At 33.8% G+C, this 23,792-nt stretch overlaps 1 protein-coding gene across 2 annotated transcripts; it reads right to left on the bottom strand.

Annotated features, from left to right (window-relative positions):
* Positions 1-1,713: 1,713 nt before the first annotated feature.
* Positions 1,714-23,656, bottom strand: LOC121368109 (nuclear transcription factor Y subunit beta-like). 2 transcript variants are annotated; one of them, XM_041492679.1, is made up of 9 exons: positions 23,645-23,656; positions 17,835-17,914; positions 16,275-16,348; positions 14,294-14,359; positions 13,047-13,114; positions 10,903-11,032; positions 9,917-9,998; positions 8,980-9,065; positions 1,714-7,572 (listed from the first exon to the last, which is right to left on the bottom strand). In XM_041492679.1, exons 2-9 carry the CDS (start codon positions 17,911-17,913, stop codon positions 7,546-7,548), a joined length of 612 nt encoding a protein of 203 aa, XP_041348613.1. In that variant the 5' UTR covers position 17,914; positions 23,645-23,656; the 3' UTR covers positions 1,714-7,545. The 2 variants fall into 2 exon arrangements, with proteins under 2 accessions (XP_041348613.1, XP_041348611.1); XM_041492677.1 differs by lacking the exon at positions 23,645-23,656 and adding an exon at positions 19,842-19,976.
* Positions 23,657-23,792: the final 136 nt, after the last annotated feature.

Here is a 23,792-nt window from a genome sequence, read left to right on the forward strand (position 1 = left end):
CTGCCACTCTGCCATAAGAAGTTGACCCAGATCATGAAGGTTGGCCGGAGGGGCATGGTTATCCCGAACTCTCCTGCCTAATTCGTCCCAGGCGTGCTCTATTGGGGCCAAGTCAGGCGAATATGCTGGCCAATCCATCCTGGCGATACCTTGTTGTCTGAGAAAGTCCGTTACCACCCTGGCGCGGTGGGGTCTGGCATTGTCATCCTGCAGAACTGCCCCGCCGCCAATCTGCTGAAGGCCTGGGAGAACCAACGGCCGGATAATCTCATTCAGATAGCGGATTCCATTCAGATTGCCATCCACCACATAGAGGGGGGTCCTGTGGTTGATAGAGATGCCGCCCCACACCATGACGCTGCCACCACCGAACCGGTGACGTTGTCTAACGTTAACGTCAGCGAAGCGCTCCCCAGGACGTCTGTAGACACGAACCCGACCGTCGTTGAACTGGAGACTAAACCTGGACTCATCAGTGAACATCACTCGACCCCACTGAACACGTTGCCACCGCAGATGAAGCGTGCACCAGTGACGTCTGGCCGTTCTGTGACATGGTAGGAGTGGTGGTCGAACAGCCTGGCGACGGCAGCGTAGATTATTGGCTCTCAGACGATTGCGTATGGTTTGATCAGACACTCGAGTTCCAGTCGCAGTCCGCAGATTGTCACGTAATCGGCGTGCAGTGGTTGTGCGTTGACGTAGAGCCATATTGGTGATGTAGCGGTCCTCTCTATTTGTAGTGCTTCAGGGTCTTCCCGAACGTGGACGATTTCGAACAGAATTCGTTGTTTGGTACCGTTGCCACAGTCGGCCAACGACACTCTGACTGACACCAAGTCTCAGAGCAACATTTCTTTGCGTATTGCCATCCTGAAGCCAAGCAATAGCCCTTCCTCGATCTTCGATAGTCAGTTGAAGTCGTACCATTGTCGAATTTGGAGTGTGCACCCTACACGAACGCAAGCTCCAATTATACGGAAATTCAGCATTGGGAACATGGAATACACGTGCAAAGCGTGCAAATGAAGCGCTTTGTGAAAAAGCAAGTTATGGGCACTTAGCAGACCTTTCTCTTTCGCCCTAACTTATTACGTGCAAATGTAAGCATGTTTTCGCCATTAGAACTAGTCGACAGTGTTAATGACAGTGGATTTTAATTCATTTATGGGTTGCTTAGACCCACTTTCGTCAAAATGGAACAATACCACGCGTGACATTATGGTCTAGCTAATATAATTGACATTCAGAAAATAATGTCGAAAATATCGTCTGACCCTTAAATTCTTTCGAGTAGTATATATCGGTGTGGTCCTTAACCATATGCCCGACACCATATAACCGTACATAAAATGTGTCGAGTGCGTTGTTAAACAAAACATTTCCTTCCTTCAAATACATTTCTTAGAATCTGGAGAACAAAATAACTGTTTTGGATGGAAATTCTCAGCTACTTTAAAAAGGTATTTACAATTACATTCTGTGATCCTCAAATGGGGGATAAACAGCCCACTCACCACTGACCCTACAAGCCTGGGTTTTACTTATTTCAACCTTAAGTAACCTACTTATAAAACTTATTCAGTACGTCGGTGTATGATAATTACCGATAGACGATCCGTTTCAAAATTACTAAAGCTTTGGCAAGAAAAACCAAAAATTCATACTTTGAAAAAGTAAACATTTTCTAAAAAAATAACAACACGCCAAACGCATAGTCAATGCTTTAATGCACTCAACAAAATTAAGGTGATAGCTTACACTGGTTCTACAACTGGTTCTATTTGTGGTAAAATGTAACTATGTAACTAATACAAATTTGGGGAAAAGACGATGACATTCAGTCTTGTACATTTATGATGTGGTCTAACCTCTATAACACTTTATCTTCAGTTACAAGACGGATTTCTCCATAACAGTTCAAATAGAAGTTTTAGTCCTTGATCTAGACTCATTTACACTCAGTTCAATATCACACTATATTGATTTCATTATTTTTGTACTTACATTCAATTAAGAATCAAGCCTGTTGTCATGGGCATGTCTCAGTTATCTAGGCTGTTGATGGTGGATACTGTAGCCTCACACCTCATCAATCAGCTATTCAAAGCTACTTTGGATTAAAGATGGTACTAGGGATCTGGGCCCCGTTCCATGAAGCAATCTTAGCCCACCTTAAAGTGAATAACTACTTAAGGTGATCTTAGCGCTAAGATCGCTTTGTGAAATGGCGCCCTGATACCCATTTAAAAACAAAAACTGAAATTATCTTTAAATATTTTTTTTGTGCGAAAATCATTTTACAAAAAAAATCAACGCATACAAATTGCATGCGAATATCATTAAAGATCTGAATTTTACAACCACAGTCCCAACACCTACCTACCAGTCTTAGAGCTGATAACATACTGTAACCAATACATCATAGAGATTGGTATTACACTCTGAACATGTGATACTAGTATTTTAACTCCAGATAGAACCATATGGTCTACTGATAGTGTTCACAACATTTACCTCATCAGAAGCTTAAACCAATTTGATTTATGCTTTTGATCAAGAAAATTAGGCATGGTTTTTGGACAAGACAGTACTAAGTAGAGGGCAAACTAATCGTTTCAAGAAATGTAAAGTGCAGTTAATCCTTTCTAAAACTGATAGAGGGTGTCTAGAATTTAATAGATGTTTTTGTTAATAAACAATAAAATGACAACATAATATATACATGAATGGTACAACCACTGGCATAAAACAAAGTCCACAATAATTTAATTCAATTTTTTTTTTTAGTATTAAATATTTTCGACTTGATACAAACAAAAATCAAAACATTTCAGATGTATATGGAATCGGATAGTCAGCTGCCATCGTTTTATTTTTAAATTGTTGATAACAGGATTAGCAAGACATAACAGCATTATGACTTCTGCTAAGTGAATATGATGTCATCGTTTTCCCCATGGACATCTCAAAATAATTCACTTTATTTTTTATTTGTAAGAAACCTAGGACATGTTTATCTTAAATTTACTGTATTTATGTTCTTTTACTTCATATCACTTTCAAATAAAATATTTCTGCAGGCTTTATTTGATTTGAATTCAAGAAAGATGAAACTGACATAAGACATTATACAAAGAAAATACTACTTTACAGAACCTAAAAGCCATCTTTTTGGTTGGTATTTTCTGTAAATAGTAATAATTACAATTACATAATTATACTAAATACATAGATGAATACATTTACAATGATAACAAATATGTGATCCATGCATAAAAATGTAATGATATAAAAAAATATTTACATTACCATTTATTTATCCAAGGTAACAAGCAACTATTTAACGATAATCAATTCTCTTTGATCATATATGTAATGATATTAATATTTTGGAATAGCAAACAATTGTGCTGATGCAAAGTTCTATAAAAGTAAACTAACTATTGTAAAGCAGCACATATTTTTAGAAGAAAAACTGTACAATCCCCTTTCATATTTTTTGTTTAATGCCAATTTAATGTTATGTTGAAACTATTATATATAAGAAACATAAATTTAGGTACATTCCCATTCACAACATGAAACAATCATGTTGAAGTAAGCTATGGTTATTTATTTCATTTCAAGTTACATGTATTTCCGTGTTTATATTCAATTAAGGTTCACATACACACGCACACAAGCATGCGCACGCACACACACGCGCTATAATCTGGGCTGCATGTTCAGAACAGTGAGTTAATGGTTAGTTGTATCGTGAAATACTGTGAACCGGGCTATCTAACAAACAGACTACTAGTATTTACAAATCGCTTGTTTTTAAGGAATTTGCACACAAGTGAACACTGACATCAGAATACTTTTGTTGAATTAACAAAAATCTCCCAAAACCAAATGAGAAAAAACAAGTAGGCAAAAAATATATATTTATATAGAGGAAAATGTATACACGACGGCAATTTTTCATGGTAGCACTATAATGAATGATGTGCAATATTACACAAACTAATTCATGTGTTTCAAAACAAATGGCGCTGTACATTTCAATTAAATAAGCTTTAAAGAGATGGCAATATAAGATCAGCTGTCAAACAGTGTATGCGTCAGTTGTAAAATCTTTTTCACTTTTTGTATTCTCATCCATTCTTTGACAATAAATAATTACTCTCTCATGTTCTAAATCATATAAAATAAAATAAAAATCACAAACTCGTACAGCAAAGAAACTCCTATGAAGGGCCTGCTTTGTCAGTCCTTTTAAAGGGAGATGACTCTCATCAACTTACAGTTTGTTTTGAATGAAGAATAAAACAGAAACAGTTAAACACACCACATTATGGGCCAGGAATTAAAAGTCCATTATATACTAAGGAAAACCAAAAACATATCACTAATACAGATTAAAGTACTTCATCCCTGGTTTTCAACGAAAAAATAATTTGCAACATTTAATTTAAGACAAACCTTTTTTTTTCTCCCAATAATGTGACGTACCATTTTGTTAGGATGGTTGATAATGACTAAATATTTACTACTTTTTCCCCCCCAAGAATTGAAAAGGATTTTGGACAAAAAATCGAAAAGACCTTCCTGGTTCATGGAAAATAACAAATTTACTGTTAGCTTTTAATCAAAGAAGGGAGATTTTTGTCTATCTGGTTTTTTTTATTATACTGAAAATAGGCCAAAATTAAGAAAACTATTGTAAGTCGTAGAAAAGAAATAAAAAAAGGAATTAATGCATATACATATATGTACTTTAAACAAGTCAATGACTTGAATTTTACCAATCAAATAAAAACCATTAAAAGATAACTGTATAACTGAGACAAATAGCAATGATAAAGGAATATAATTGAAAACATTACATATCTAAGTTGCAAAACACAACTATCTGAAAGTGTTCATTTGGCTGCTACATCTACTACAGTAATATACAAACATAAATTGTAAGTTAAAACATTAGAATATCACAATAAATATTCTACCTAGAACATGGAAACATTCATTTAAAACTGCACACTGAACACATTACAAGGCTGTTGTTTCCCCTCCCATTTTCCCAGGAATCCTAATTCCTTCAAAAGTACAAACACTCAATATTTTTTTTTATAAACCAGAGCAGCACCTATTCATGTTGCATAAGGCGAATATGACTGTTATACACTGCATAGTTAGGTATAAATTTATTGTCTATTTTATTATTATTATTACTATAAATAATAATGATACATCTGATATATCTCAGCATAAGAAAGTTTGTATTTAATTGCTTATAAAAGTAATAGCCATGTCCACAAGGGTAACAGAAATACCGTGGGAATATGATAAATTTGATTAGAAGAGGATTTCAGTCCAAATATACAAAATACGCAATAAATTATTGTTAAATACCTTCTGTCTACCAAGTGGAATTTAAACTTGTATTTCTTTTTAGCGACATCACACTTTGTAATTAATGAAATATCAGGTTTTGTATTTTCCATCCAATTGTCTAGAGATCATATGCAGTGACCATATTTATTAAAATGTATTTACATGTGTATATTTAATTTATTATATAGAAAATCTCATCACTTTTTGTAGGATTATACAGGGATATGACCACAATTAAAGATATACAAATTTCGCAATATAATGACTTTACAGTCGAAGTTTTCTTATTTTTAATTCTGTTCATAACCCCGTAACACTAAAACAAAATGCAAACAATCCACAATTAATCTTGGTAAGGTGGTTGGGTTAAAAACAAAAGCACAAATTACAATGCAATATTATACAATGGAAAACAATGAAAACAAATGTTGAAATTCACATGCATAGCTGCCAGCATCTTAAATGTTCAATTAGTTTTTACAATTGGGATGATAATATAGTGTGTGTGTGTGTGTATGTATGTATATATATATATTTAAAAAGTGTATGTTTAAAACATAACAATTTAGTATCTAGATTCAAATGTCTGATTTTTTTAAAATGCACTTTGGGTAAACAAAGCAATGAACCAAATACAAGATGTAAATCTAGTAGTTTAAAGATAGTATTTTCATATGTGATCACTTATATTATAACAAATAACAAAACCTTGTTACAGTTGGCAGCTATGCATGTGTGCTGTGATATTTAAAAGAAAATAACAAAATATTGTATGTAAACATACATTAAAATATCAACCAGTTTGTTTTGGGATGAAAAACAATCCTGGATATATTAATTCTTCTTGAAACAAGTACAGCATTTTCTTTCAAAACGTTTACGGCAGCTTATTTTACATAAATCATAGCCCTTTAAATACTGAACACCATTTAAAAAGTAACTTGGGGTCGAGCTCAAGGGCCTAGCTTGGGATTTTCAGGTGGTACGCAGACTTTTTCGGAGATGGAATAAAACGCTATTGGCTGTGTCCACACCCCACATATTTTAATAATAATAAAAAAAATTGTAAGCTCAGGTGGTACGTAGCTGCATATCTGCGTATATGGAAGCTAGGCCCCTGGAGCTGCCAGAGTTAAAGGATCAAACCCTTCAGTGGACCCTTACTCAAATTAATTTTTTCCTGTCCCAACCAGTCCCATGACTGGTATATCAAAGGCCATGGTATGTGCTGTCATGTTTGTGGGGGAAGTGCATAATTATAAAAGATACCTTGTTGTTAAGGAACAAATGTAGGCATTTGTTTCTAAGGCTGTCAAATTGATCAAGTTTGACATTCAGTTGTGGATGATAAATAAATCTAGGTACTTAGCGTTTTTGTAAAACAAAACTTTTTTGTTACTGGGGGCGAGATGTAGGTCTGTGAATTTGAGGTGCAAATGGGTTATAAAAATTACCCTTTTGTTTTTCCTGTCCTAATTGGTGCTCCATAACTTGTCTCTGGTAAAGTGCATATAAAGAACTCGTGTTGCTCCTGGACATCCTATCCTCGACGGAGGAGCCAGCACTTGTGCCCAGAACATATGTGCACTACAACAGCTTGCTCTGAATGTGCACGTTAAACACCATGACCCGACTTAACCGGTAAGAGCAGCCTATGTGGTAGAAATGGGTTTCTGCTTTCACTCTTCAGACCACCTGTCTCAGTTATATTAGATACTCAATACCTGTAATTTATGTACCGTGATTGTCATTAAACAAACGTTCTTATTCTTTCTTATGTTACTATTAAAAAGATTACTTGTTCCTTAGAAAAGTTACAAGTACAACACCGTTTTCATCAGCATTAAGAACAGTTCATGAATTCTCTTTAGGTGTAAAATGTTTACTTTTAGATGCTGTTGAATTTGTAACAAAGTCTGCCATTACACAAATGTGGATTATAAAATTTTACGATTCATTCTGTGGTTCCATTGTGACCACGAAAATACCACAATATGAGTAAAGTTACAAATTACAAGGCTAAAACCACTTTTAACACATTTCCTGCAATGTGGAACAAGATCTATATCTCCAAGGGAAAAAAAAAACAGTTTAAAAAAGCACTTCAGCCAAGTTTGCACCATTGAGATAAAAATATATGTAGTAATATTTGGTTCTTTTTCCACACTAGACAAAATTGATTGGTTGTGAAAGCTGAAAAAGAGAAGAAAAAGGTAAATTAAACTACACATATGTAAACGAAACTTACAAATTTGTATTCTAAGTCGTGTTGTAACTAATATATATTTTGATGCAATTGCACACTATGTTAACTTTGAACTTTCCGTAAGTAAATGTATCAGCATTATGATTTCTGCCTGATATTTCCTGTCAATGTGTTACCCAAGTGTATTATTACAAGCAAATGTATCATTTTAACATTTTTTATTATAACGCCACAGTGTCATTTCTGGACATAGGAGAACATGTTCTTTAAATCCTACTTATAAAGAATGTATCAGTATTCTCACAGCCACAGGTGGGATGTAGCTGAGCTGAACTCAACTGAGGTACAGTGTGTAATAAAAGCAGCTTACGTCACAGCAAAGGATTTGCTCTCTAATACTCTAGACCTAGCAGTGACTAATAACACTCCACAAGTGGTCATGTGGGATAGAAAAAGTACACCGAGATGGTGGAAATTTCGACCTGGGACGGGCCTTGTCGAGTCCCAGGGTTGAAATTTCCACCACCGAGGGTGTACTTTTTCTAGCACACATGACCGCATATGACGGAGTCTTTTTCTCCTATCCATTCAATAAATAAACCATTATTTTACAAGAACAAATAAAGATGGCTGAAAAAGTAACTTCTTTATTTGACCGTTTTATCATAAATAAACTACACTATCATATTTGCCACATCTGTTTCATGTGTTAAATATACTTTAACACTATAAATTAACAAGATAGCTTTTATAATGAAGGTTTTAATAATAAAATATTGATCTAATATGACGTCATATGTTACCAATGCTGTAATACTCCCCATGTTAAATTCAATGACATCATAGCCCATGCAAGATGGATTTACTCCGTATGGTCTGATGTCATGGAATGGGTCCATCTTGCATAGCTATTGGTAACTACATCAGACACCAAATGATCAAATGCATGTAGGTGTTGTTAAACATTCCTTTTGTTTAATTTCTTACAGCCATAAAACACTGACATGACACATTCCTATACTGTGACCTTCTGAATGCAGTTTTGATTAGTCGACAGCTTAAGGGTCACATACCATGTGTGTGATTTTGTTATGTATGGTGGTATGTGAAAAATTACCATATCAGAAAATCAATAACAGTAATTGCATATGAGCCTGTTTCATGTCTGTTTTCCACATACTGTGGCCATGTCACATCAAAAAACCAAACCCATGCAATATGGCCCTCAGGTTATCAGCAATTAAAAAGTATCACATATAACATTATATTAATTCAAGCTATGTTATGCAATTAACGCCAATGCAATTTAGCCATTCTTTCAATAGGAAGAGAAAATATTCCACAAATAATTACTGCAAGTTAAAACAAACCTATATATAAATACACATTCTTACCTGACCCGGAAATGCTGTGGTTGTATAGATTACATTCTGTTGGCCTGTGCCATCAGTGGTTAAAATGCTATTTGATAGAGTATGTGCTGCAAGAATTGAAATAGTATCTATTATTTGTAAGTCAACAAAACATTTCTTTCCAATTTTAAACATTCATGTAAACTGAATCTTTAAGCAGTCATTTATTTCTATATTTAAATGTTATCTTTAAAATAGCTGCATGCTTCATACAGGTAAATGTATTCTATTTTAGATGATCTGGGAGAATAAAGGTTGCCAATTAAGCTGTTTTAACAATGCAGATAAAGTACACATAAACTTTTAGAAAATATTGAGATTATGTGAAACCTTATTTGTAAATATTTAAGGATTGCCTCAGGGTTATTTACTGTGTGAATCGATGAAGCTGTTCACACACAAATTTGTGGATAACCTTTTTTTTGTTCACACCCAGATGAACATAAAAGAAATAACAAAATCCTTAGAGCTAAATATGAAATATACTTAATAATAACACTAAAAGTTTATTTTGAATTATTTTTTTGATAAAAATAATAATTTGCATATTGATTCTGTAAAGTAATATTAAAAGTACAAGTTATGTTACATAAATATTTTCCTAATAATATAAATGTTGAAATCTCTAATTCTTAATCCAATTGGAAAGTTTTATTTGTTTCATGGTAAAACAAAATCTTACCCGTGTCAGCCATTTTCAATGGAAATTTGAAAATATTATGTCCTTCCAAATAAAAATGCCATAACTCAAAACAATTTAGAAAATAATTTTGTTTAAAACTTTAAAAAAAACAAAATCGACTGGCAAACATTGCCTAAATTATTTAGATATTAAACATAATCAAAAGATCTGATTAAAAAAAAGCTATGACTAAATATGATAGGAGAAATGATGAGGCAGAAAAACTGTTTCACAAACCATAAGATTCATCCACTCCAAGATCTTCTAAACTGGTGTCTTGCATGTTGGTCACATTCATAACTTTGTCACCTTTAGCAGACTGAAGAAAACAAAACAACATATTACTGTTTCCACAATACAGTGTTACAATTTCAGCAACTCAATAAATCAAATAATTTATATATTACTACCTCAAATAGGAATACGGCAAAGAAAGTGTTTTAATTTTTTTTTTTAAAGAAAGAAAGAAGAGAAAAAAAAGAAGACTCAAATTTGGTGGAAGTTTTTGTCATTATTGTCTACAAAGAAATAAAAAACAAACAAAAACCTAAGAACTGGAAATTCAACATATATATATATATATACACACTAGAATATCTATCATGAAAACAATAAGTTCCAGTCGTGTAGAAATAAATGGGTGCTGTGTCTTCCACTATTTGAAAACTTATCCAAGTAATTAACAACTTTTCATTAGATTGGCTTGGTTTTCAATAGGTCATACATGTATTATTTGATAATAGTTGCTTGCTCCTGGTGACAAGGAAGCCAAGTGAAAGTAACATTTTTTATGTGTGCATGTGTGTCAAAAAAATTAATGTAAATTGTACTAGTATGTTTTAAAAAAAAGAGGAACCTTTTAAAATAATGGTTCAGTTTTCAAGTTAAGTACATATATGTTATATTAGTGTCTATCTATTTTCTGGCAGTTTGTCAACACTTGTTCAGTCAAGCTGACTACCAGAGTGGAAACGGATGGAAGGCCCCTGTAACAGGGAATGGTGAATACTTTAAAAAAGAAGAAAAAAAGAAGAAGACATTAACAACATACCTATCTCAAATCATGAAATAAAATGGAAATTCTTTCTTAAGAATATGTAAATAAAGCTTGTGGCAATTGTTTTACATGTGTAGATGTGAAGTAAATAACTGATGTGCATTCCTTACAAATTAAAGCCAACTTGCATGACACTTGACAAAACAATTATGGGGTAACTACTCACCTCTCTGTACTTCTGTAAGTAAGCTTTGAGTGGCTCCACGTAATTGTCAAATCCTAACGTAGACATGGCAAACAAGATGTCTTCACCGTTTATTGTTTTTCTTTTCTCCTGGTGGCAGCGTTCGCTAGCTCTAAGAAATTGTGTTAAGGAATAGCAAAGTAGGTATTTAATTGTATTATCTTTAATTCGCCACAACATACAGTTCTGGATATGAAAATTAAATAAATACGCTGACTAGCAGGCAGTTGGGGTATATTAAATTCATGAAACAATGTAATGACAAGCATTTTGAGAGTACTGCTAAAGCAATACATGTCTCCAACTGAGCCCACAAAATTTTAGTATCTCCAATGTTCAAGGGTCACAACTCTGACAAAAATGGGTAAATCACCATGGAAGTCAAACTTGATCTGTAACTGTATATGGTAAGACTATACACAAAATTTCTGCTCAATACCGTGAGGCATTGAGGAGAAAATGTCCAGAAAACTTATGTGGGCCAGACATAAAGCAGACAAAACCTATAGTTATCTCTGGTTGGACCAACAGGAGACTAATAAATAATTTTAATTATGCGATTATAATATGCTGCTGGATGGATACAGATGAGATGAACAGGATTATTATATACTGGTAATTAAAGTCCAAACTTAAGACTAACTAAATAAACGTATGTGATTTGTAGGGCGGATACTTTATTTTCACAGAGTTATGGCCTTTGAAATTTGTTAGGCCCGTTAGGAGACAAGTATTGCTTTAGCAGTTCTCTCATAATGTTTGTTTTTCTGATGTCTATGATTGACTTGTGGCAGTATATGGCATAAATTTCCATTGTTGAAGTCAAACCTGTCATTGAAGACCACTCACGAAGTGGTACAAACATTTAATGCAGGTAAAGATAGCTCAGTTCCAGTTAAACTTGTGTTTTACAAGTCACCCTTTACAGTGGCATAGGAAGGTGCCAAAAAGTGAGGGGGCACACTTTTATATTTACACACTTTTACACTATTATAAAGCAAAATATCTGAAAAGTGGGGGCCACATGCTCCCCTCCCCGCTTCCTACGCCAGTGTTTTATAGTCATTTATTTGTGTTCTGTTTCAGTAATATTCTTTGGGAAATAGTGTCAACAATCTGAATCTTAATGTGTGGTTGAGTATTTTCTGTTTTTACCTGATCCAGGGCTTCTAGATTATGGTAGCCCCACTCCCTTGGCTAGTGATATTTAATGTTGGGCTAGTAAATAACTACTATGGACATGCCCGATGGCTAGTGAATTTTTTTTTTGTCAAATGCTGCAGTTAAGTCTATTTTATAAATATGAATATCCTGACCTACCCCAACCCCCAATGTTAGTGTTTTAAGCTCTGTCTCTCTCTTTATGTGACATATCTGATTATTACTATTATTTAGTAAAATTGTATTAACTTTAAAGTAAAGTAGGGCTAGTGACTTTTTAATCGTGGCTAGCAAATTTTTAAAATCACCGATCCCATGGCTAGTAAATTAATTTTTTTTTTATAGAAGCCCTGCCTGATCCCATGCTTACATAAATGTATGAAAGTTTTAAAGTATATACTAAAAACTAGTACTAGGTAAATCGCCATTAAAGTCAAATTTGATGTGAAACAATACACGATGAAGATCTTGAGGCATTGCGAAAAAAAGTCCGGAAAGTAATTTTTGTATATCCCAAGTTCAAAGGCAAATCACCATGAAGAAGTTTGTTTTGTTTAATGACACCACTAGAGCACATTGATTAATTAATCATCGGCTATTGGATGTCAAACATTTAGTAATGATGACTCGAAGTCATCAGAGGAAACCTGCTACATTTTCCTAATGCAGCAAGGGATCTTTTATATGCACTTTCCCACAGACAGGAAAGCACAGCCTTTGACCAGTTGTGGTGCACTGGTTGGAATGAAAAAAAAACCCCAAATCAGTCGGAATAGATCCACCGAGGTGGTTTGATCCTGCGACACAAGCACCTCAAGTGAGCACTTAATCGACTGAGCTAAATCCTGCCCCCAAATCGCCATGAAAGACAAACTTTATCTGTAACAGTCCATGATAAAACTATACACAGAATTTCGGTTGGACCGATAGGGGACTAATTATATTGCCTGCCTATGTAAGGATACTCGCTGGTGATGAAACTGATGAACTCAGACACACATTCCTGAACACATTCTTTGGCATCCTTAGCAATCTGAATATAACAACAGTACAATGTCAACAACAAATATATACATTTCATATACAGTGAAACCCCTTAAAACCTGACCCTCAAAACCCGACATTTTTTCTGGTCCCTTTCTAATTATAAGTACAGAACAGAAACATATTTAAACTGGATAATAAAACTTGAGGAGGAATTCACTGTGTATACAAGCCATACAGTTACATACAATTTCCATTAATTTTGCTTATTGATAAATTTATGCAATGTTACTTTTATTGTACATGTATTTGTATAGTGTTCCTACTGGCAGTAGATACCCATGAGAGTGGGTACTGTGCTAGGAATTCACACAACAGGTACCTAGTATGAACTGTCTCAGTTGAAATTGAGATTATTACCGGGTAGTAGTAGACTTAAATATCTCTAATAATATGCACTTTTCTTGGAAAGGGTGGCATGGAGACAACAGATTTGAATCGCGTATGGATACTTTATGCACCACTAAACAGGGCTAAAACCTGTTAACCATACAGTACTTCAAAAACTTTACTTGGTTTTATGAAAATGATGGTGAAAAGCATCAATCAAAGTACAACCCCAGTGAAACCTTTAGCTGTTTATTTATTATAAAATCTAACAAATAAAACTGAATGAAAACATTCATTCATTATGATTAATATTGAAGTAAGGAAGGAAGAAACATTTCATGATGCCGGACATACAGTTAAGGATCATTCAGATAATAAGAGGAAAACTGCTGCTACCACGCCATGGGTTAAGATTTTTTATTAACAGCAAGGGAACTTTTATATGTACCATCTCATAGACAGGATGGTATAGTATTATGCCTAGAGTGTTTTTGCATGGCCCTGTGCCATTCCTCAATAGTCTAGCACCATTTCGCCCTAATCAGCAAACCATGAACACCCCTCTGCCCTGAGATTAAATAAGCCTTTTAATTAATTCTAAAATGACCTTTATAAAAACACACAGTAATTCCACAGCTATCAAATTCTGAGTTTAATATTACAACCTGACAAAAATTCTAGGGAAAACACTATGGTACATATACCACAGCCTTTGTTTCACCAATTGGGAGCACTGACTGGTACCGTACAGGAAATAGCTGTATGTGCATATAGTGTCTGATCCTATATTGATTATCTTAATTAATAATGAAAAATAATAAAGCATATTAAGACTTACTTTTCCACTTGATGGGATGGATTTCTTCATAATTCGAGCTACATTTGCAATTGGCAAGAATCGATCCTGAAAAGAAAGGAAAGGAACAGTTCTTTAATGCCCATAAGTAAACGCAACTTTTTCTAAAATATCATAAAAATTGTAAAAACACAGAAAAATAATACTTACCGATTCAAATATGAACTTTATTTTATGTATTTATAAAACATTTAAATGAATAAATTAATCCAATAGTCTAAAGGTTAAACATCGGCAAGGTCTGCTAAACAAGGTGAGTAGTACAAAAGTTGATTTCAACTGGGTCTTTTTTTCATTGGATGGTATGACAGTAGCGACCTGGTGACAACATAGGAGCAGCCAGCTGTATGCAGGGTTCATACACTTCAAATGGTTTCATTTTCCAGGACTTTTAAGGGCTATTTTCGTTCATTTTCCAGGACTATTTTACCTTTTTCCAGGGGTCTGAATATATGACTTGGAAAGAAGTTTTTGTTTAACGACACCCTAGCAGATTGTTTAGTCAGTGGCTGCTATGTCTCCAACATACAATACTTGTTACACACGGTCTACAGTAAACTAAAACTGTTGAAATAAAATATTTTATTAACTACATTTGTTGTACATTGTACAAAATAGTGTTATAAACATGTATCTAATACTCAAATAGAATACATATATATATACACACACACACACTTATTTATTTATATATATATATATATATATAAAATAAAAAAATATTTTATATATATACACACACACACACACAAACAAGTATGAAACAGCTTAGAACGTTTATAATTATTGGTGTGATCTAAACCGGTCTTGTCCACGCCTCCTTGTGTAAATTAGTTGTCAATTAAATCCTTGCAGCTAAAGCTCAGCTGCTAAATCAAAGCGTGTTGCACGTGCGCCTTCTGAAATATACATCTCCTTTGTTTTGGCTTGGCTCAAGTAGATCGAATAAACATAGGCGACACCACCAAAAGAAACAAGTGTAACAATGTTATACACTGTTACGATTGTTGAAAGGAGACCTTTGCAAATCTCTATGGTATTAAACTCATTCTTAATCTCATGTTACATTGATGGGGTTTATTTAAAGATATGGGCTTCTTTCCGGTCAAATGATTAATCATGGTCACGACTCGCTGCACAGGATTCAGACCCAAGCGGTGGGCCATTGTTAAAGCGATAGCTCACTTTGTGAGGTGTTAATTCCTACTTAATTATACACTGTTTAATTAACATTGAGCTAAATGGATTTATTCAGTTACTCAAATTTGTCGGGATTTAACAGGTCCATAAAATGATTTACATGCAAGTAGTCAACTTATATGACGTCAGACGCGTGCTTGTTTTTCTAAAAATAAACTTTTTTATCCACCTGTCGTTAAACGTACACTTTCCGTTAGGCATTTTCGCAGAAGTGATTTACACATCTACCCGTTTTTCTTTTTCTTTTTTTTAATGTCATACTGGTATATATTTTTTATCCGGATTCCATGCTTGAAGAATTGTGTCGCCATCTCAATTAAGATTATCTACTCACGCCTATCTATAGACCAAATAAACCAACACAGTATTTCCTGCTCAACAACTGACCAATGGCAGTCGACCTCATTATAATCATCGATGCGTTTAGGTATTGTTTTTGTGGGGGGGTTTCTTTCTTTCTTTTGGGGAAGGGGTACCTAAGTCAAAGGCGATTATTTATGTATTTGTAACATCACTAAAAAAAAATTAGAAACAAAATTTCTAATTTCCAGGACTTTCCAGGAGGTAAACTGACTTTTCCAGGACATTTAAGGACTTTCCAGGGAAAAAAAAAAAAAAAAAAAAAAAAAATTCCAGGGTTTTCCAGGATGCATGCGAACCCTGTGTATGACTGTAAATTGTTATCACACATATATGTGTTAGTATGTATAAATGATATTCTCACCAATGGGTGTAAGAAATGCAGTTAACCAAAAACGATTACCTGCTCTCTGAGGGGTTCGTCTATTTTCTGATCTTCATCACCCTCTCCTGAACCAATGGTATCATCTCCTTCACCTAAAACAAATGTCTGTATTAATAACTATTATTTATTACCCCAGCAGGCACTCATAACAGGGAAATTATCATGTGTTGGTCTAACAAACAATACTATTGGATGATTTGACGCTCACAAAGCAATAACCTTGTCGGTACTAAATATGATGTCATCACGATTTGGCAAACACACACAATGATGTCACATAGTTTAAAGAGTTTGCGTTTACGGCTGTCTGTTTTTGGTGTTAAATTTATAACAAAATGTAATTTTAATGCAATTCATTATAGATTTTTTACTAGAATAAAGAAAACTTTTGCTTTTGAAAATTATCTATTAACGTGATTAAATTACAAAGTTATAGCAATACTCAGAACACTGCGTAAAGTGGTTTATATCGTTTCTATACACATACGTGCATGTATTGAAAATAAAAGACTTTTCGAGATCTAAAGCTTGTGACAACTGAAAATTATTTCACTCGGGACATAAATTTGATAATAACTGGTAACTCGTTTATTCTCTATATAACTAGTCTGTATTAATAACTATTATATAACTAGTTGCTATTAGTAACTATTATTTAACTGGACAATTTCGATAAATCATTTTCTTTTTAATTTATGAAACTGGAGAGGTGTAATTTTGTTCATCAGTGATATCACCACTCAGCTGGTACAAGGAGATAACAGTAATTTAAATTCATGTGTATACACAGTACTTCTGGGAACCTTTCATTCAACTTTTCTCAAAATAATGTCAATGGATATACATTGTATTACATTTTGGAAATGAACTCATTCAAATATAGATACAACCCATCTCTTAAAACGAATGAATGAATGAATGAGTGTTTAACGACACCCAGCACAAAAATACACATTGGCTATTGGGTGTCATAAATTAAGTATATGAAAATATTATTTATATAATTATGTAAAACCACAGTGTAAGGATCTGTGGGGGAAAGTATAATACAATACATAATCAAGGTAAAGTGTATTTGATTTTTTTTTTATAGAAATCAGTGTTTTAAAAACTTTAAAATTAATTCAGGCTGGAATTTAAAAAGATTCCAAAACATTTCTGTTGCCAAATATATTATTTCTCATTGGCTTCAGATGAACACTCTACCAAAATGTGACGCACAGTCAGTGTACACTGACAATGTTCACACAGGAGGGGGGTCCTTCTTTAAAATGAATGCGTCAAATATGTATGGCCAATAGGGCACTGCACAAGACTACTTCATCCTTCCTACACTGCCTGTAGGATGACTGCCACTCTCCCAGGACTGGCTTGACAGAATAAAGCTTGTTCGCAATCTCTTAAAACATTATCTCTAATGGGACTGTTGATTGAGATAAAGTAATTTATAAAGAAAAACAATAAATATTATTAACAAACTTTATATTTCAGCTGCAATTACACTAATTTCCCTCAACATGTTTTTCTTAAAATTTAAGTCTTAAATATCAATAATATTTTCTATATAATATGACTTACCTTCTACAACAAATGCACCAGATGTTATGTAATTTTCTGAAAGTGTTCCATCTCCAGTAGCATCACCCGAGCCATCCATGCTGTAAAAGACCACATCAATATCAATCTATTTTACTGAGGTAACTACCTTAATTATTGCATTACATGCATTTAGAGTTACATGTACACACCAGGGCCCCGTTCCATAAAACGATCTTAGCCCTAACATCACCTTCAGTGTATGCACTGTATGCACTTCAGGCAATCTTAGTGTTAAGATAGCTTCATGGAACAGGACCCTGGGCAACAACTGATGGATTTTCCAAAAGTAATAAGTCAAACAAAAAAAGGCCTTACGCTGAAAAGAGCCATAAAAGGGTTCGAAGTTCACCACAGCACTGACAGCAATTGCCGTACGTGCCCTCCTTACTTGCCGTTATGTCCCTAAAATCTTACGGTATCAACGGCAATAAAAATGCTGCTGTGCCTTACCTGGTTTGCCACCTTGCACTTAGGAATTATTATTTTTTTAAACCCAGCATTTTATTATTTAGAAATGACACAAAAATTAAATGTAACATGAAAAGTCACATCTAGCGAAGTCGGGCTGCTTGTTGACACATGAAGTGACAGGTAATACCAGGATGTAAAACAAAATGTGCTCAAATGCCCATAACAATAACGTTCTTTACAGCAGTTTAAGTTGACATTTATAAATATATTCTTTGTGACTTACACATTAGTGATTTTAAATATCATATTAACCAATATATATCTTTTCGACTTGGCAAGATGGTTGGGACATTGTGATCACGAACAAGCTTCATTCTGTCAAGCTGGCCCTGAGAGTGGCAGTCTTCCTACCAGTGGTGCAGGAAGGATGAAATAGGTTTGTGACGTGCCCGCATACTTGACATTAGAGGGTTAAAATAAATGAATGCATCAAATATGGGGACACGTCACAAAACTACTTCATCCTTCCTGTACCACTGGTATATGATAGTGCAGAGCTCAAAATAATGGCAGTGGCGTAGGATGGTGTCAAAAAGTGTGTGGGGGGGGGGGGGGGGGGGGGCACACTTTTATATTTACTTTTACACTATTATAAAGCAAAATATCTGAAAAGCACATGCCCCCCCCCCCCCCCACTTCCTACACCAGTGGGTGGCCTGCGAAAAGCAGTTAATGTTTTAGACCTACAACAAATTTCACCTTCTAAAACCACCAAAGAATCACAGGTAATTTTTCAAGGGACAGATGCATACATGTATGATTATCGCATAGATTGCTATTTAGTCTTTGATATGGTTATATATTTTAATTCCATAATGCACTAAAAGACATCTCAGACGTCCTAATTTTTTTTTAAACACTATCTCACGGACTGATATTAAAAATATTTCCTGCATCATATCCATAGTGCATGGACAACTGAACTGGATTGTCATATTTTACCATAGCATGTTCATCATTTCAATATCAAAATTATCTTCTCTTTTTTTGCACTTTCATTTATTTTTTATTTTTTTTAATTCTTAGAAACGTTTGTCTTGGATACCGAGATCACCTGATTATGAATTTGAGATAGCGAGGGGTAATCTTTTCTTGTATTTCTGTTGTCTATAATGCGCTGGATCGGGCTACTTTAATCATTTAATGTCTTGATCTATTTATAGTAACAAGTTACAAGGGCCAACAAGGTTTCTTAAATCTACAAGACTTTCTTACGGATGACTGGGTTCTAGATCTATCTTCATTTGTTAAACTGTTGTTATTAATTTCAACAGAGAAAAATAATTATGTAGATTTTGGTAAGATCTGTCACAAATCGGGTAAATACCTCGACGATCGTCAAAATAAAACAAAATCAAAAGTGAAAGAAACATGGCGATCAAAGTAGGCCATTACGGGTTATTAAAGGGTTACATTATTTTGATTTTACACGTGCCTAAAAGCTTACAAGTTAGTGATGATCATTTGAAAGGATTGCACGTGTAATCTATTGGCCAAAGGTTTATAATAACAAACCTGGGCGATTAAGACAAGCTTGAGAAATTGGTTGGTCAATGACGAGCCAGTGAAATCGCAGAAACCATCAGCCAGTCACAGAAGAATGCAGTCAATGATTCTTTCTACAATATACTACTTACTAAACAACGTATAGTAGATTACCAACTGGAATTGAATTTTTTTTGGTGGATTATAAAAAAATCTCACGCAATGACCATCTTGGAATTTGAGAAGTCTGCATAAACCTATATGACTTATACAAAATGACAATAATAAAAAAACTTAATTTGATTACATAATAATTTTATACATTTTTGAAACAGATATAAAAGGTAACTTCGGATGCACTTGTTTTGTTCATAACAATTTTAATATTATAATTCATTTGAAAATCATTTAAATAAAAGTAAAAATATGCAAGGTTATTTGGTAATTCGATATCTGTATAACGTGTACAAAACGTGAGTAAATACTGAAGAAGAAAATAAAAAGAGGGGGGGGGGGGGGGGGGACCTTGTTATCTCTTAAATGCTCTGTAAAACATCATTTTAGGGATATTTTCGGAAGCCAGTTTAATATTGTCTTGAACTGCCATATTCAACAACAACATTTTTTTTTTTTTTAAGACAATTGTAATGCTAGGCTCAGATTACCAACTGCCAACAGAAAGTTGGCCAATTTTGTGCTGACACGACTTCTACGACTGTCCATTTGCTAGTATGAGCACTCTTACAACTCGATTCTCATTGTATAACCCATTAATTGTTAATCTGAGTACACGCGTCGTAAGTCGGATGTTGCGGGGTGCACCACTACTGGTATATCAAAGGCCGTGGTATGTGCTATCCTGTCTGTAGAATGGTACATATAAAAGATCCCTTGTTACTCATGGAAAAATGTAACGGGTTTCCTCTCTTAGGCTATATGTCAGCATTACCAAATGTTTGACATCCAATACCGATTATTAATAAATCAGTGTGCTCTGGTGGTGTTGTTAAACAACAACAAAAAAGAAGAAAAAAGGTATAGTTAAATACTGGCTATCCTTGATAGAATCTAAAAATTGTACCCTAGAAGCATGTTACATCGAACTTCTGGATCTGGTACAACGTAAAGCGCGTTATAAATTAAATTGGATTTATCATGTCCAGAAATTACTATGTGAAAATGGGTTTTGCTTATGCATAGGAATCTCAATATTATGTTTCAGGTAAAGACATTTCTCTGTCAGTTTAACGAATGTTCAAAACAATTGCGATCATACAAACAAAATAGCATTTACACACGAGATGGTATAAATGATGAAACGGGAAGGTGGATGAATGAATGAATGAATGAATGAATGAATGAATGAATGAATGAATTAATTAATTAATGCCTAACGACACCCCAGCACAAAAAATACACATCGGCTATTGAGTGTCACAAATAGTAAGTAGAAACGGGAAGGTAGGCTTACTTTTGTTTGGAAAGAAACCAATATATTTCTTTTTTCTGTGATAAAGGAGATATTGAAAATAAATTTAATTTAAATATTTATGTCCACAATTCAATTGAATCAGTGATTAATACATTTTAAAAACACTAATTGTATTTATTAAGATATAGTTTTAAAACTAATTCAGCTAATATTACATAACCCATGTATCAAAATCATTACTAACATCTGTAAACTGGTATAGCGAATATGATCAAACTATATTTCTTTTAAAATATTTTCAGTCGTCAGTATTGTAATACCATTTTGTAAGTAGGCCTACAAGACAACCACTTGTACTTAACACATTTGTATTTGTACACTGCAATTAATAATAAGCTTTACAATTAAAAACAATAGGCCTAAACATAAAAAAAAATCATCGTCTCTCACTTTCTTAAACAATGTGCATGCCGAAATTAATTTTTTTATTAATATACTCATCCAAGATTTGGCCTATTGTCCGACATTAATTTTCTGTCTGTTCACATTGTCAGAATTCTGATTGTTTTTCTAGAAGTAAATAATCTACTTTATATATTTTGTAAGTCTATACGTGTAATTAATGAAAAAGTAAATGTGATCGTTTTTCTCTTTTCTTTTTGTTTCAATTACCTTTTCTATGATTTAAACGGTTGCTTCGGCTGCCAACTTTGATAAGCCTATATATCCGATATTGTAGACATACAGGCGCCGCATTGATTCTAAAGATCTGGACCCCCTTCTCTGGAATTAGTAATTAGGGCCTCCACGAGTCCCAAATATTAGACTAGAGTATTCAAGGGTCAAACTCGACCCAGACCTGAGTACCAGACTCTAGATGATAATGAGACTAAGGAACAACGTAAAATAGCATTAATTAGGCCTATGCATCTTAATTCCAGCGCTGAACATGGATGCCAAATCATGCCACTGTAAAGCATTCCACACATTCGACTTTTGGTCTCATAGCCACGTAACTGGCGGTCAGCATATGGAAAAATTACGTAAAGATATAATTAAATTAAGAGTGCTTAATTTCACGGGTACTCGAGTCCTGTGAACGGACTCGAGTCTTGCTAGACTCAGCTTCGTGCCCGAGTACTCGAGTACTTGTGGAGACACTATTAGTAATCATGCATTCTTTAACACTTTAATAACTGAATAAAAAACGGGAAAAAAAAACGAGTTTAAAATAAATGGCTTAAAGGGACATTCCTGAGTCTGCTGCATTGCAAGATGATTCCGACTAATAAAATATTTCTACGATTAAACTTACATATTAAATATATTTTCTGGTTTAGAACATCAGTGTCTGTATATTAAATGTGTTTCTGGTCGTTTTAATATTTGTAAGAAGCCCAAACTGGACAAAATTATATTTTTGGAAATAAAATGAAATTTAACCTAGTACAAATATTAAAACGATCAGAAACACGTTTAATATACATCCAGTAATATTTTATGCAGAAAAATATATTTGATATGTAATTACAATCGTTAAAAAGTCTTTGTTAGTCGATAACATCTTAAAAAGTGCAGCAAACTAAGGAATGTCCCTTTAATTATAATGCTGCCAGAAATAATTTTACTAACTAGTTTTTCCTTGGTCCTACCCTGAAATTTAATAATAAGTTTTACAACTCATTAATGTACATGTATTTATGAATAAACTGATTTGATTTGAAATTTACATAGGTAAATTAAGGGCCAAAAGAGGTAAAACGGCTAAATTTTACACCTTTTTTCGTCCACCTCTCTTTTTGTTTTTATTAACTTACTTATTGGTGGCAAAAGACACTGATCATAAGCGTAAGATAATAGTTTAGTTGTAAATTTTAGAAAGGATTTTTTTTTTAACATCACTACTCTACACTGATTTATTAATAATCGGCTATTGCATGTCAAACATTTAATAATTGTGATATATATCCTCTGTATTTTTTAATTAGCAGCAAGGGATCTTTTTATACGCACTTTCCCCACAGGACAGCACATACCATGACTTTTGATATAGCATACCAGTCGTGTGGCACTGATTGGGACGAGACCGCCTCTCCAGAAAATAAGTCCACATTACTGACTGAGCTAGATTCCACTCATCCCTCCCCCAAAAAAAAAAAAAAAAAGAAAAAAAAGCCAATCACAACGACCATATTAAAACCAGCAAGAGGTTGCAGTAAGTAGTATATTATGTAAAAACTAAAAATATTATTAAAAAACATGTTTTCGGGTCGAAACTTTCCAGAAAAAAAATCCATACAAGCAATCGATGTACCGTATATTTATTTTTAAATTTAGATAAAAACTGTTGACAGCTTAATGTCAATAACAATTAAGCTTAATAAAAAAATAGAAACTCAACTGAACGACAAAGTTCCTTCTCACGTAAATGTTAGTGCGCATTGAAAAAACAAACGAAATAGTACATTATATTTAGGTGTTCTATAGAAATATAAATTCACATTGGCCTAAACATAATACTATTTCTAGGTATGTTATTGCTTTTTGTT

The sequence above is a fragment of the Gigantopelta aegis genome, chromosome 3 (genome assembly GCF_016097555.1).
Source record: "Gigantopelta aegis isolate Gae_Host chromosome 3, Gae_host_genome, whole genome shotgun sequence".
Taxonomy (NCBI): domain Eukaryota; kingdom Metazoa; phylum Mollusca; class Gastropoda; order Neomphalida; family Peltospiridae; genus Gigantopelta; species Gigantopelta aegis.

Bases quoted from the DNA above. Each gene is read 5' to 3' on its own strand.
- LOC121368109 (XM_041492679.1), bottom strand. From the start codon at position 17,913: ATGGATGGCTCGGGTGATGCTACTGGAGATGGAACACTTTCAGAAAAT. The intron at 11,033-13,046 runs GTATCCTTACAT...ACAATTTCTTAG, and splicing joins ATCAGTTTCATCACCAGCGA to AGCTAGCGAACGCTGCCACC. The intron at 9,999-10,902 runs GTGAGTAGTTAC...TGTTTTCTTCAG, and splicing joins ACTTACAGAAGTACAGAGAG to TCTGCTAAAGGTGACAAAGT.